At 42.8% G+C, this 12832-nt stretch overlaps 1 protein-coding gene across 2 annotated transcripts in view; it reads right to left on the reverse strand.

Moving 5' to 3' along the window:
• LOC127645782 (ran-binding protein 3-like) overlaps positions 1 to 12832 on the reverse strand; it is a 34331-nt gene that overhangs the window by 4238 nt on the left and 17261 nt on the right. The window contains exons 6-14 of one of the 2 annotated variants that reach the window (XM_052129458.1): positions 12406 to 12471; positions 8589 to 8702; positions 7971 to 8068; positions 6490 to 6609; positions 4777 to 4865; positions 4592 to 4667; positions 4089 to 4185; positions 1864 to 1988; positions 65 to 185 (exon numbers count right to left, since the gene is read on the reverse strand). In XM_052129458.1, coding sequence (XP_051985418.1) covers positions 65 to 185; positions 1864 to 1988; positions 4089 to 4185; positions 4592 to 4667; positions 4777 to 4865; positions 6490 to 6609; positions 7971 to 8068; positions 8589 to 8702; positions 12406 to 12471 — 906 coding nt within the window. The remainder of the gene's footprint in view (positions 1 to 64; positions 186 to 1863; positions 1989 to 4088; positions 4186 to 4591; positions 4668 to 4776; positions 4866 to 6489; positions 6610 to 7970; positions 8069 to 8588; positions 8703 to 12405; positions 12472 to 12832) is intronic. The other variant, XM_052129459.1, reaches the window with a different exon arrangement.

Below are 12832 nucleotides of genomic sequence, written 5' to 3' on the forward strand. Positions count from 1 at the left end.
TAACCGGAACAGCCCGAGTAGACGGAGAAACATTCCAAACCGTGAGTGGCGATAGTGATCTTACCTAATCTAGACTGTAACGAGCCGTCATCGGTGGATGCCATGTCGTTCATTCTGAGCAGCCCGCGGCCTCGTTCAACCCATGACTGAGCTGGCTTATCAAACACAAACAACTTACACTGCATCTGTGGAGACAACACAATCAAATCAGCTCCTCAATTGTGTCAAGTTACTATAATTTGGTCTGTCAGGTTTGCCTTGGAATGTGTCTTGGAACCGTTTGATGGATTCAAATGATTAAACTTGATACATTTAAAAATGTCTCCAAAAAGACAAAAAAAATCCAGGATTTCAATGCGATATGGAAATTGCTTAGAGCATTATGTAGCCAACTTACCATTTTAAAGCCAAGCATAACCAGTAATAAAAAGAATATTCACTTTATTTCCATGACTCAAAGTTTTAATACATTTAAGACTTTAACAAGTTTTCCATGATCACTTATTTTGGACCCAACCAAACAACTGGCATTTATCCCACAAGTTCTGTTCATACTGGACTAACACTGGTACTGTTCGCGGTCAAAATTGACCAGAACGATCTTTGCGCAACAGGGTTAGCAAGTTATTAGCACAATTTCTTTAGCATTTTGGTGGGCTTTATGGATTTACACCAAAATTAGCTCAAATCACACAAAAAAATATTTTATATAAATTAAGCACATTTTCTGTTACCTTCATTTTAGTAAAAAGGAAACTTTAATATTTATGAAAAGGCTGATATGTGGGGCATCGGATGCCATCTGCTAGAAAAAGACATTTTCATAGCAATGACAAGTATAGCCTATAGGTGGCCTCAGTATTCCCTTTAATTTTGCTTAGTCTCTATATATCAATGCTGTAACTTAATTTCTAGATAATTGCTTAGTTTAGCATTTGGATATATTTTTAGACATATTAACCTGTTGATGAACGCCCCCTTTTTAAGCACAAAGCATGAAAATGACCTGAACTGAAATGGTTGTATTTACGGGACCCTTTGGAGTTTGGACACAGTTGTAGCATCTTTTGAAAGAAGACACATTGAGCTTTAGAGACGGGCTGGTTTTGTTTATGGGACTCTAATATATCAGATCATACACAGTTTTACAACATGAATGCTGCTCAGATTGCAGTTTGTTGAAGAACGATGACGAAGGCGAGATCTCATGTAAACAACGGAGAATATATCAGTATTTCTCACATTTATAACTTTAATGGACAAAAAGTGCGATTGGATGTTTTTAATGAACGCTTGTCATGGACGATTGACCCAAGTGTGTTGAACTGGATTCATCTGGCAATCGTGTTTTCAAAATAAAAGTCCCGTTTTGATATTGCATGTGTTCATTTGTACTCCTGACACAAGTAACTCAATCGCTGTTTCTGGAAGATTGCTATCGTGAGACAGAGATCGGATATCAATGTTGAACCCTCCCAGCGTTCTCAGAACATCCCCTAATGGCCTCTACGAACGTGAGAATGTCCTCTGAACATTCAAGGGGACATTCATTCAGGGGACGTTCACAGGACGTCCATTCCGGAACGGACGGAATGTCCTCGAGCGTCCGCCAGCAAACGTTATAATCGCGGACCTAAGTGGGCGTTCGTAGCGTCCCCTGTTTGCTGGGCTCAGGCCTTTGAAAAGATGAATCATTAACATTAATTACATTTATAAACTGTCTTATTCAGAACATGAAGATTAAATGCATTTCAATGCATTAAAACACTGGGAAGACTCTTGACTGCAGGCTGCACTTTGACTTCTTCAGAGGAATCAAGATGTTTTGCTCAGAACAGCTGATCTTTACAGACGGTGTCTCACCTGTAAGACGTTGCTCTCCGCCTCCTCGCCTGTACGGACCTCCACCTTCTCCAGAATGCACTTCTTGGCAGTGGCTTTGGTGTACGCGGCAGCAGACTCTTCCAGAGACTCTGTTACACTGTGATCTGACACACAGAATGAAACAACCAATCAACAGCTGGCTATAGCTGAAAGTGCCTACAATAGCGGAGGTTTTGCTTAATATTAATGATACTGAATATTAATTGGGTCACACTGTAAAGGCCTATACACACCGAGCGTGAATATTCGTCATGAATATGCAATGTGAAAAAGACCATACGCCACTAATATCTGTATAATCAGAAGGGTCGTTTTGTGCAGTAACGCACATGAATGACCACTGTGCCGTTTCCCCTCAGTTTTTGGTGTGACTAGAGATGTCAAAAGGGGCGGTACTTCGGGACAAAGTCGATACTAAAAAAATAAATAATAAAAAAAAAGATATTAGAGTTTCTGCAGTACCGGTAGTAACAAGCATGTCTCAATTCGGTCCCAACGCACTGTCCATCTGACAGACGGCTGCTTACAAATGCTCACATGCATATTTGAGTGTGTGCTCTCAAGTGGTGGTGGCATAGTGGGCTAAAGCACATAACTGGTAAGCAGAAGGTTGCTGGTTCGAACCCCACATCCACCACCATTGTGTCCTTGAGTAAGACACTTAACTCCAGGTTGCTCCGGGGGGGATTGTCCCTGTAATAAGTGCACTGTAAGTCGCTTTGGATAAAAGCGACTTGCAGTGCAAAGTGAAAATGTGAAGCCGCTCATAGGCTCAAAACACACGCGCAGTGCATATCAAATGACAGACTGAGCACTCATTCACCGTGATGCACGCAGCACCTTCAGACTAAATACCTGTCTTATATGGAAGTGTGAAACTAACGTCAAAAACACAGAACCAGAAAAGCCTTCACGCCCTGGGACGAGATATTTCTCTCGTCCCAGGGCAAAATCGGCAATCTTACAACGTTCAATGTGACATGCTTGCAGAGGGCCGATTAATAGCCTTTGCGATGATCTTCAGCCTCCGATGAAATTTGGGCAGTGTCTGAAATTTAGCATCGTAGCCATATAGTGTGACTGCTATTACGACAGCCAGATGAGACATTCCGCTCCCCTCCCGCACCCTAATTCTCTCTTGCACCCTAAATACTCGTCAGCAATATGAATGAATTATTCTCTGAATTTAATAAATACAGAAAGAGGACAAAGACGTACCATAACCCACCTTTTTTGTTTTCTCCAACGTGAACGGAGAAGTTAGTAATTCTTCGGGCCACAAGTCTTTATTTCCACAATGAATATTTGCTTGTGGTCGCTCATTATTACTGTAGACTTCCTCCCGCACAGTCATGTTCTGTATTTGTGATCAGTTTTATTATGGGTCTGTTTGACCAAATCCATCTTTCTTGAAAATGTGAGCCTATGCTTGTGATGGAGTGGATTTGGAGCAATAGGAAATGCTGATGTCCCGACAATCAATTGTGGTGGGCAAATCGCGCCGTTTCGCTGCTATTCCGCAACACTCCCGTAATGTGAGTCACGTTCACCGATCGGGACAGTATGTATGTTGTGCAGTCTGACATAACGTCACACAGTGTGCCATGGCGATATCAATGTGTTCATATCGTACAGTCTGACAAACAAAAATCGTAAAAGGACTATTATAAATCGCACAGTGTGCACCCGCCTTTTGTCTCTGGCATTAAAACTGAATTTACATTTTACCGGTAAAGACTACAAGCGGCCGAAATGGGGTTCCTCAGAAGGGCGGTGGGCTTCTCCCTTAGAGATGAGGAGCTCGGAGTAGAGCCGCTGCTCCTTTGCGTCGAAAGGAGTCAGTTGAGGTGGTTTGGGCATCTGGTAAGGATGCCCCCTGGCCGCCTCCCTAGGGAGGTGTTTCAGGCACGTCCAGCTGGGAGGAGGCCTCGGGGAAGACGCAGGATTAGGTGGAGAGATTACATCTCCACACTGGCCTGGGAACGCCTCGGGGTCCCCCAGTCAGAGCTGGTTAATGTGGCTCGGGATAGGGAAGTTTGGGGCCCCCTGCTGGAGCAGCTGCCCCCCGACCCGACTTCGGATAAGCGGTTGAAGATGGATGGATGGATGGTAACGACTACTGACATTTTGATTTTATGACACAATAGGTGTGTGACTAGACCTTTTTTCAAAGCTTCTGTTGGTTCTGTGTGCTGGACACCTACTTTTCTCAGGTGTGGTCTCTTGTGACGACGGCTCAGACGCTGGAGCCGAACTGTCTTTACTGCCCTCGGCTGACGACTCGCCTCCTCTAGGTGGACTCTAAAATAATTCACACACACACAAAGTTTATTCGATTTTGATTGAATATTTAAGAGCTGTATTTAAAAAGTTAACACGGTCACGTAAATGTGTATCTGTGGAGAACTGCACAACTATCCCACAACTATGGGGACGGCTGTGGCTCAGCTGGTTGAGCGGGTTGTCCACTAATCGCAGGGTTGGCGGTTCGGTTCCTGGCCCACATGACTCCACATGCCGAAGTGACTCCACACCCCAAGTTGATCCCAATGGAGAGCTAGCACCTTGCATGGCAGCTCTGCCACCATTGGTGTGTGTGTGAATGGGTGAATGAGTCACAATGTAAAGTGCATTGAAAACCGCTAAGGTTAAAAAAAGCGCTATATGAGTGCAGACCATTTACCATCTATCCGGATGAACCACTCACCAGCACTCTCTCTGACATGTTCTGGCCAAAGACGAATTTGGCGCCTTTATCTGAGCTGTTGGTGGAATTATTGGAACTGAAAAAGCAAACAGAGGCAGATTTACAGGACCGCAGAGCATTGAACTCAAGCCAGAGAGAGAGAGAATATTTTGGAAGGCTTCTGAACGTTCTTTTGAGTCAGTTACCTTGAGGTACCCATATACTGCAAGAAATAATTTGTTGCTCTGGACTGAGAATCTCGCGTGGAGCCGCTGGACGTGCTGTTCTCATTTAACTGTGAAAGAACAAGTTACAGGATCTGAGAATAATGCAATTGCTAGCACAATTAGGAAGTTTAATTGCTACGTGTTCCAATAAGGGCGATTTATCAAAAACGCACAACATATCCGTGATGATTTGGTTGGCGACATACAATTCATTAACCTGTTGATACGCACCCCATTTTTGAGCACAAAGCATGAAAATGACCCGAACTGAAATGGTTGTATTTACGGGACCCTTTGGAGTTTGGACACAGTTGTAGCATCTTTTGAAAGAAGACACTTTGGGCTTTATTTACCAATTCAGAATTCATATTTGTTGTTATTTTTTAAAGTTAGAGAAGCTGAAGTTTATAGTAATGGAAATATTTTGTGCTGAACATGTTTTTATAATCTAAAACAACAATAATAAAAGTGTCAAGACAACCCAGAAATACAATGTTCTCAAAGTCACGAGTCTGAAGAAGTGACGTTTCTAATGTGAAGATGATCGAATAATAAATGAGTTCCTGCAGCTTTAATCTCTGTAAAATCTCTGGAAGTGTTCACAGTAAAATTAAGCTCCGCCTCTCAAGACGACACTAAATCTGACGGCACCGCTCGACTATTATGAATAAAACTACGCCACATTTTTATAAATAGACTTTAGAGATGGGCTGGTTTAGTTTATGAGACAATATAATATATTGTGCTATATGGCCCTATATCAGCACTGCTGTGAATACCTACAGTGCTGATATAGGGCCATATCGCACTCTTGCTTGTGTGATATTACTTAAAAATTATGCAATAATACAATATTTATGTTCTAATTTCTTCACTTTCACACACATTATTTGAATGCCCTTATTCGTCATATAATATATCAGATCATTAACAGTTTTACAACATGAATGCTGCTCAGATTGCAGTTTGTTGAAGAACGATGACGAAGGCGAGATCTCATGTAAACAACGGAGAATATATCAATATTTCTCACATTTATCACTTTTATGGACAAAAAGTGCTATTGGATGTTTTTAATGAACGCTTGTCATGGACGATTGACCCAAGTGTGTTGAACTGGATTCATCTGGCGATCGTGTTTTCATAATAAAAGTCCCGTTTTGATATCGCATGTGTTCATTTGTACTCCTGACACAAGTAACTCAATCGCTGTTTCTGGAGGATTGCTATCGTGAAACAGAGATCGGATATCAATGTTGAACCCTTTGACCTTTGATGTATAATGTTAACATTAATTACATTTATAGATGGTAAATTATATATTAAATGTAAGCAGAGCGACGTCACCACCGCGATGCGGGCGATTGCGTATCAACAGGTTAATTTCAGTGTTTCGATGAATGCATTGGTATCTCTGATTTAACGATTAATTTGCATCATTACTCAAGATATAGTCAAATCAGGGCTGCCAAATAGATGAATTAATTACATGATTTGCCGATTAATTGGATTAAAATCGCAATTAAATCGCATACATAAATATTTGCATAAATATGCATAAATATACATAAATAAAATGTATTACATTGTTGTGGCAGATGAATAAAGCACTGATAAGACACAGCAAAATGTTGCCATAGAAGACTAATATATATATATATAAGCCATTTGTGAGTTTGAGTCAGCGCTGACCTTTGCCCTTTCTTTGATATTCTGTCCAAACACAAACGACGAGTCCAGTCCACTTTCATTCTTCTCGCTACCATCTTCTTTACTTCCACCTCCATTTTCTTCCCCATCTTTCTCTCGCTTCTGCAAACAATCACAATTAAGGTAAAGCCAATGAGGAAAAGTCAAGGAATAGTTATATGATCACACATTGGTTGAATACGCCGAAATATCTTCAATGGGAGAACCATGGCATTGTCCTTTCCCTGCCTAGTCCAAATAGACTCACGCCCAATTTTGGGTCGTGACCCACCAGTTGAGGAACACTGATGTATATTACTTGGAGGAACAGAAATATAGAGTTTAGAACAGTTTACTTGGTCACACTGTTGTTGCTGCAATTAATGATTACGGTAGATCAGAACATCAGTAATCTCTTAAGAACAGGATGCATTTAATTAAATCACAAGTTATTGGACAGTGTTTTCCCAGCCCCACGGCACACCTCTGTCCCACATAACAATTGCTATGCAAAATGACTCGAATCCGGAACAAATGGGGCTTTTCTACTACAAGGACCAACTCGGCTCACTTTTTTGGGGATAGTACCTGGTACCAGCACTTTTTTTTAGTACCACCTCAGTCGAGGTTCCAAGCGAGCCGAGCCGATACTAAATGTGACATGAAAACCCTGCAGATCACTGATTGGTCAGAGAGGAACGTCAATAGCTGTGTCAGACACGCGATATCAACCCACTAGTTTTAAAGTTAGCAACAGCGATAGCAGTATCACTTGTTCACGTGACTTTCGAATTGTAAAAAGCAATGGCTGTGCGCTAAACCACGCCGTGGTCAATAAACGAGGTGCCGACGGTCCACTCGTTAGCGATGAGCGATACGATAAAGTCTCTCAGGAAGTGTCTCAGCTGTTGGCCGCACACGGCTACCACCAGACCTCCCAACAGTGTAGGGAGAAAGTTAAAAGTGACTACAGAACCGTCAAGGAAAAGTGGTTTGGCCAAATGGACGCCATCTAAACCGGTGAGCAATGGGAGCGAGAGTGCCACTGGGTCTGCTCCAGCATACCTAAAATCATTTCTGCAGAACTACACGCCCACTAGAAGCCTGCGGTCGGCTAAGGAACGTCGCCTTGTTGTACCAACACAAAGGAGGCACCAAAATACTTTCCCGGACTCTCAGTTTCATCATACCACGTTGGTGGAATGACCTTCCCAACTCCATCCATGATAGAAGTCGGCCATCTTTGTAGTCGCACCAGCGCGACCTCTCGCAATGTTTAATCGCACGGTTAGGAAAAAAGGTCGCAAAATTAGACGCAGTCTGGAGCCCTGATTTATTTTGTGCAATCTGATCGTTTTCCACAGTGGTTGGAAACTCTCTAATAGTACAGCTGACCGCTACATTCCCGAAGTGCTCTACACAGGATGTGTCTGATTGGGATCATTAAGCATTTCCATCTCATGAAAGACATCGCGTTTACCAACCGGTGATTTGTCCGAGCTCTCTGTGTTGTTCTGGAAAACGGATCGGCTCTCTGATGAATCTCCAAACTTCCCCACACCGTTTGTTCCACAGCTGGAGTCTGGGAGCACAAACAATGACATGAAGTCGCAGATCAAGCACACAAACACACTTTCCCAGTCTACAATATAAAACATCTGATATTGAAAGGAATATAATAAACGAGGTTAAACACAATGGACAGCATCTGTTGCATTTCAATGGCACGGCATGTCAATATTGGATTTTTAAAGGGTGAAAAATCAAGTATTTGTCTCATGTGTTTCCTCATGTCTTTCCGAACCTATATGGCATCAACAAACAACATTTGAGAGCTACAGCAGAGGGGAAGCATTCGATACTTTGTGTTTTTTTGTTGCCATTTTTGAAGCTCAACAGCCCCTTTTCACTGTATTGAAAAGCGCTGTATATTCTCCATTTGAGCGAATGAAGTCATTGGTTTGGAACAACATGAGGGTGAGTAAATAATGTCAGAATTTTCAGCCCCCTTTTATATAGCAGATGGGTTGATATTCATCTGTAGAGAACACCTGTATTTCTGTTTGACAACTACAGTGAGGATTCTGGCTGTAGATACGTACTGGTCTTGGCTGGTTCCGTGAGGGTTTTGGCTGGAGGCGCCTGCAGAACGGCCGGTCTGAGAACACTGCGCTGCTGTTCTCTGGGCTTCTGACTGGGGACACCTGAAAAACAACCTACTAACGGATTGAATCAGAAACCAAAATGCAACAAACACACGGCAATGTTTGAACTTAGAGCTGCACCGATTTACCATCGTCGATTAGTTGGTTACGCGCTCCATGAACGGAGAAGCTCTGCCACTGATGCCACTTTACAGTCGAGATCGACAAATATATCGGTTTTACCGAAATATCGCGGCAATGGTTGCTTTTAAATGATCAGTTATCGGCAAAAGTCTAAGCCGATATTTGAAGAAATTTGTTTATTTTCTCCCCCTTTTGGAATGCCCACGTGGTGGCGTAGTGACTCGACTTGATCCAGGTGGCGGAGGACGAACCTCAGTTGCCTCCGCGTCAGAGACCGTCAATCCGCGCATCTTATCACGTGGCTTGATGAGCACGTTGGGCATCCACGCACAACTCACCACGTGCCCCACCGAGAGCGAGAACCACATTATAGCGAGTACGAGTAGGTTACCTCATGTGACTCCACCCTCCCTTGCAACCGGGCCAATTTGGTTGCTTAGGAGACCTGACTGGAGTCACTCAGCACGCCCTGGGAATTGGCCTGGGAATTTACATGGCAACTGGCCCAAAAGTTGTTGAGTGGGGGGCGTTCGCAGTCCTTTTCTGCATATCGTGGCGCTGTTTCGTGGTCCGTTCTGCATAACGCGCAGGCTCATTTTAGCTTATCGCGACCCATTCGGCACCTTTCGCGGCCGACCCACCGGTCCGCTCAGTTCTCCCGATGGCCAGTCCGCCCCCAAAGTTTGCCGGCCCACCGGGAAAATGCCCGGTATGCCAGATTACCAGTCCAGCCCTGCTGGGAGGACAGACTTTTCAAAATAAGAGTCCTTGGTGTATTTCAGACTTGTTTATAGTCAAGTCTTGCGTTGTGTACCAAGACATTAATGGGTTTATCAATGTCTTAGAAAATGTCATCAAAGACTTCCTTTTCGTCAGTACTCAGTAATGCACAATTAAATCAAATTATGATCAAAACCTCAATATGGTCTTATGCCATATGAAAAGTATTGCTTCCATCGTGCAGCAGTAGATCCAATTTCTATTTCTCTTTATATTGATCAATATATCAATTGTTTTTGAACCTAACAAATGTCTTTTTGTGAAACGTATAGCTTTTGTAAGTGTGCTTGTGCCATCTTTAAAATAAATGCCAATCGCTTTAATATTCTATAATGCAATGACTTTTAAACATTTTTAAGAGCGCCTTGTCCAATGACATTTTGCAGCCACATTGTAATCTTAAATCTACTTAAAGAGCTTTCAAATGCACACGATGACATTTTAAACAGGGACTGAAAGAGGAAGGAAAAACTAGTTCCCTTTCTTAAAGTTCAGGGTCATACTGTTCCCAAACATCCCATCACCCCTAGTATTCTGTTCGAGTAGGGCCAAATATTTCACTGTTCTCTAGAGCTGCACGATACTAGACTAACTGAGAATCACGATTGTTTTTTTGGACATAAGGGTACTAAACTAGTATCATTTAATTCACTAGAGGTTCTGACAAAATGTTCTCTGCTTCAATCAATGCACAAATGCAATAAAGCTATAAATAAAATATATATATATATATAAATTAAAACAATGAGGCCTTCGGTGACTCTCGTAAAAATTGCTTCAAGCTTGTAAAGGAATTATTCAAGAGCAAGTAATTAAATAGAGAACAGAGTAAACAGTGCTTTAAGTTTTTCATATTTTTAAATAACAATAATAATAATAATAATAATAATATAAAACATTAAAAAAGTAATTGAATGCAAAACGAAACTACATTAATACTGATTTGAGGCAGTAAGAATGCATGAATGCCTCTAACAGACAACATGCAGCTTATATGTTGTAATTCATTAACAGCTGTGTTTACATTAATATCAGTTTGTAAACCACTGTGACGTTTTTGGCCGATGCAAATAATTTTTTTGCATATGCAAATAAGAAAATGTATTATCAAATATATTAAGAAAAATATGAAAATCATGTAATGACAATAATAGCCAGTAGGTGGCTGTAGTGTTCTATGCAGCCACCTTTTGTTTAGTAATTCTTCATTTTATCACAAGTTATGCATTTGGATATATATTTAAATATTACCAAACTATAATTTGTCAAAGTTTAGCTTTTTTTTTTTTTTTCAGAAAGATGCAGTGTGTGTTATGTTCTGAATTCTGTCTGTGTTAGTCTTACCCATTTATTTCTGGGTTTGTGTATGCACACGCAGAGAGAGAGAGAGAGAGAGAGAGAGAGAGAGAGTGTGTGTGAGATCGAGAGTGTGAGTGGAGTAAGCGAGTGTGTGCGAGCGAGTGCGAGTGAGCAAGTGCGAGTGTGTGCGAGTGAGCGAGCGTGTGAGCGAGCGAGCGTGTGAGTGTGTGTGAGCGAGTGTGTGAGTGAGCGAGCGTGTGAGCGAGTGAGTGTGTGCGAGCGAGAGAGCGAGTGTGAGTGAGCGTTGAGCGAGAGTGAGCGAGCGAGAGTGAGCGAGCGAGAGTGAGCGAGCGAGAGTGAGCGAGCGGTAGAGTGTGCGAGTGAGCGAGCGTGTGAGCGAGCGAAGTGTGTGAGCGAGTGTGTGAGTCGAGTGTGTGAGTGAGCGAAGTGTGAGTGAGCGAGCGTGTGAGTGAGCGTGAGCGAGCGAGCGAGCAAGTGCGCGTGTGAGCGAGCGAGTGAGTGTGTGTGAGCGAAGCGTGTGAGCGGAGTGTGATGTGGCGAGCGTGTGTGAGCGAGCGAGTGTGAGTGAGCGTTGAGCGAGTGAGAGTGAGCGAGCGAGAGTGAGCGAGCGAGAGTGAGCGAGCGAGAGTTTGAGCGAGCGAGAGTGAGCGAGCGAGAGTGTGAGTGAGCGAGCGAGTGTGAGTGAGCGTGTGTGAGTGAGCGTGTGAGCGAGCGAGAGTGTGCGTGTGAGCGAGCGTGAGTGTGTGTGAGGAAGCGTGTGAGCGAGTGTGAGTGAGCGAGTGAGCGAGCGTGTGTGAGTGAGCGAGCGTGTGTGAGTGAGCGAGTGTGAGTGAGCGAGCGTGTGTGAGTGAGCGAGTGTGAGTGAGTGAGCGAGTGTGAGTGAGCGAGCGTGTGTGAGTGAGCGAGTGTGAGTGAGCGAGCGTGTGTGAGTGAGCGAGTGTGAGTGAGTGAGCGAGTGTGAGTGAGCTTCACTATATTTGTGAGCACCACATTTTCTGAAAATGTCCACTAATATTGTAAAATGTGTTGACAACCCAGTAGTGAGGACATTTTAGGTGGTCCTCACTAGTAACCCATAAATTGGCCAAATCATGTTTAGCTTTAAATCTACTGCTGTGCACCGGTTTCTGAGAGGGTTAGATTTAGGGAATAGAAAATATAATTAGCCTGCTATGAAATCAATGGAAGTCTTTGAGATGTCCTCACTTATATAGTGAAACACACTTGTGTATGTGTGTGTTGCACTGTCGGGTGTGTCGTGATCTTACCCACTCATTTGTGTGTGTGCGTGCATTCTGCAACATGGCTGATTTGTATAGATTTTATTTGACAAATAAGAAACAATTGCTCTGTTCTTTAGTCTTTCCCATTCATTTCCTATGGTCGGTCAATTGAGCTCGGACTTCCAATAGTTTTGTGTGTTCCGATGGCAAGTGCACAAAGTCACCAAGTCTTGTACCACCATTTTTATTGCATAATAAAATATGGTCATAACGTATTGCATAAGTGTGCAGGAATGAGTTGATCTTACCTGCGCTGGGGGCCTGACCATGAATGAGAGTTGGAGGCTTCAACCTAAACCCAACAGGCTTCTCTTCTGAAACAGTCAAACAGAAGCACAAATATCTCTTACGCAACACTAGATCAAGTCTCCCACATAAAACAAACACACAAATTTCATTCCCTTGAACACAACATTGACTTGGAAACGGATCAGTGAGGTGCCAATTGGCAATTGCAGAATGTGCTTTGTTGAAAAAAAAAAAAAAAAAACAGAACAGCATGCAAATTTTCTGTGTGTGTGTGTGTGTGTGTGTGTGTGTTTGTGTGTACGCAGTTCCAACAGCGAGGAGGAAATCTGGCTTCAACTTTACCAAAACAATGTTCTGATTGCATGACGAGACAAACTATGAGAGAGAGAGAGAGAGAGACAGAGATTCCTACGGTAGATACACCTA

This window comes from Xyrauchen texanus, chromosome 6, assembly GCF_025860055.1.
Source record: "Xyrauchen texanus isolate HMW12.3.18 chromosome 6, RBS_HiC_50CHRs, whole genome shotgun sequence".
Lineage (NCBI taxonomy): Eukaryota > Metazoa > Chordata > Actinopteri > Cypriniformes > Catostomidae > Xyrauchen > Xyrauchen texanus.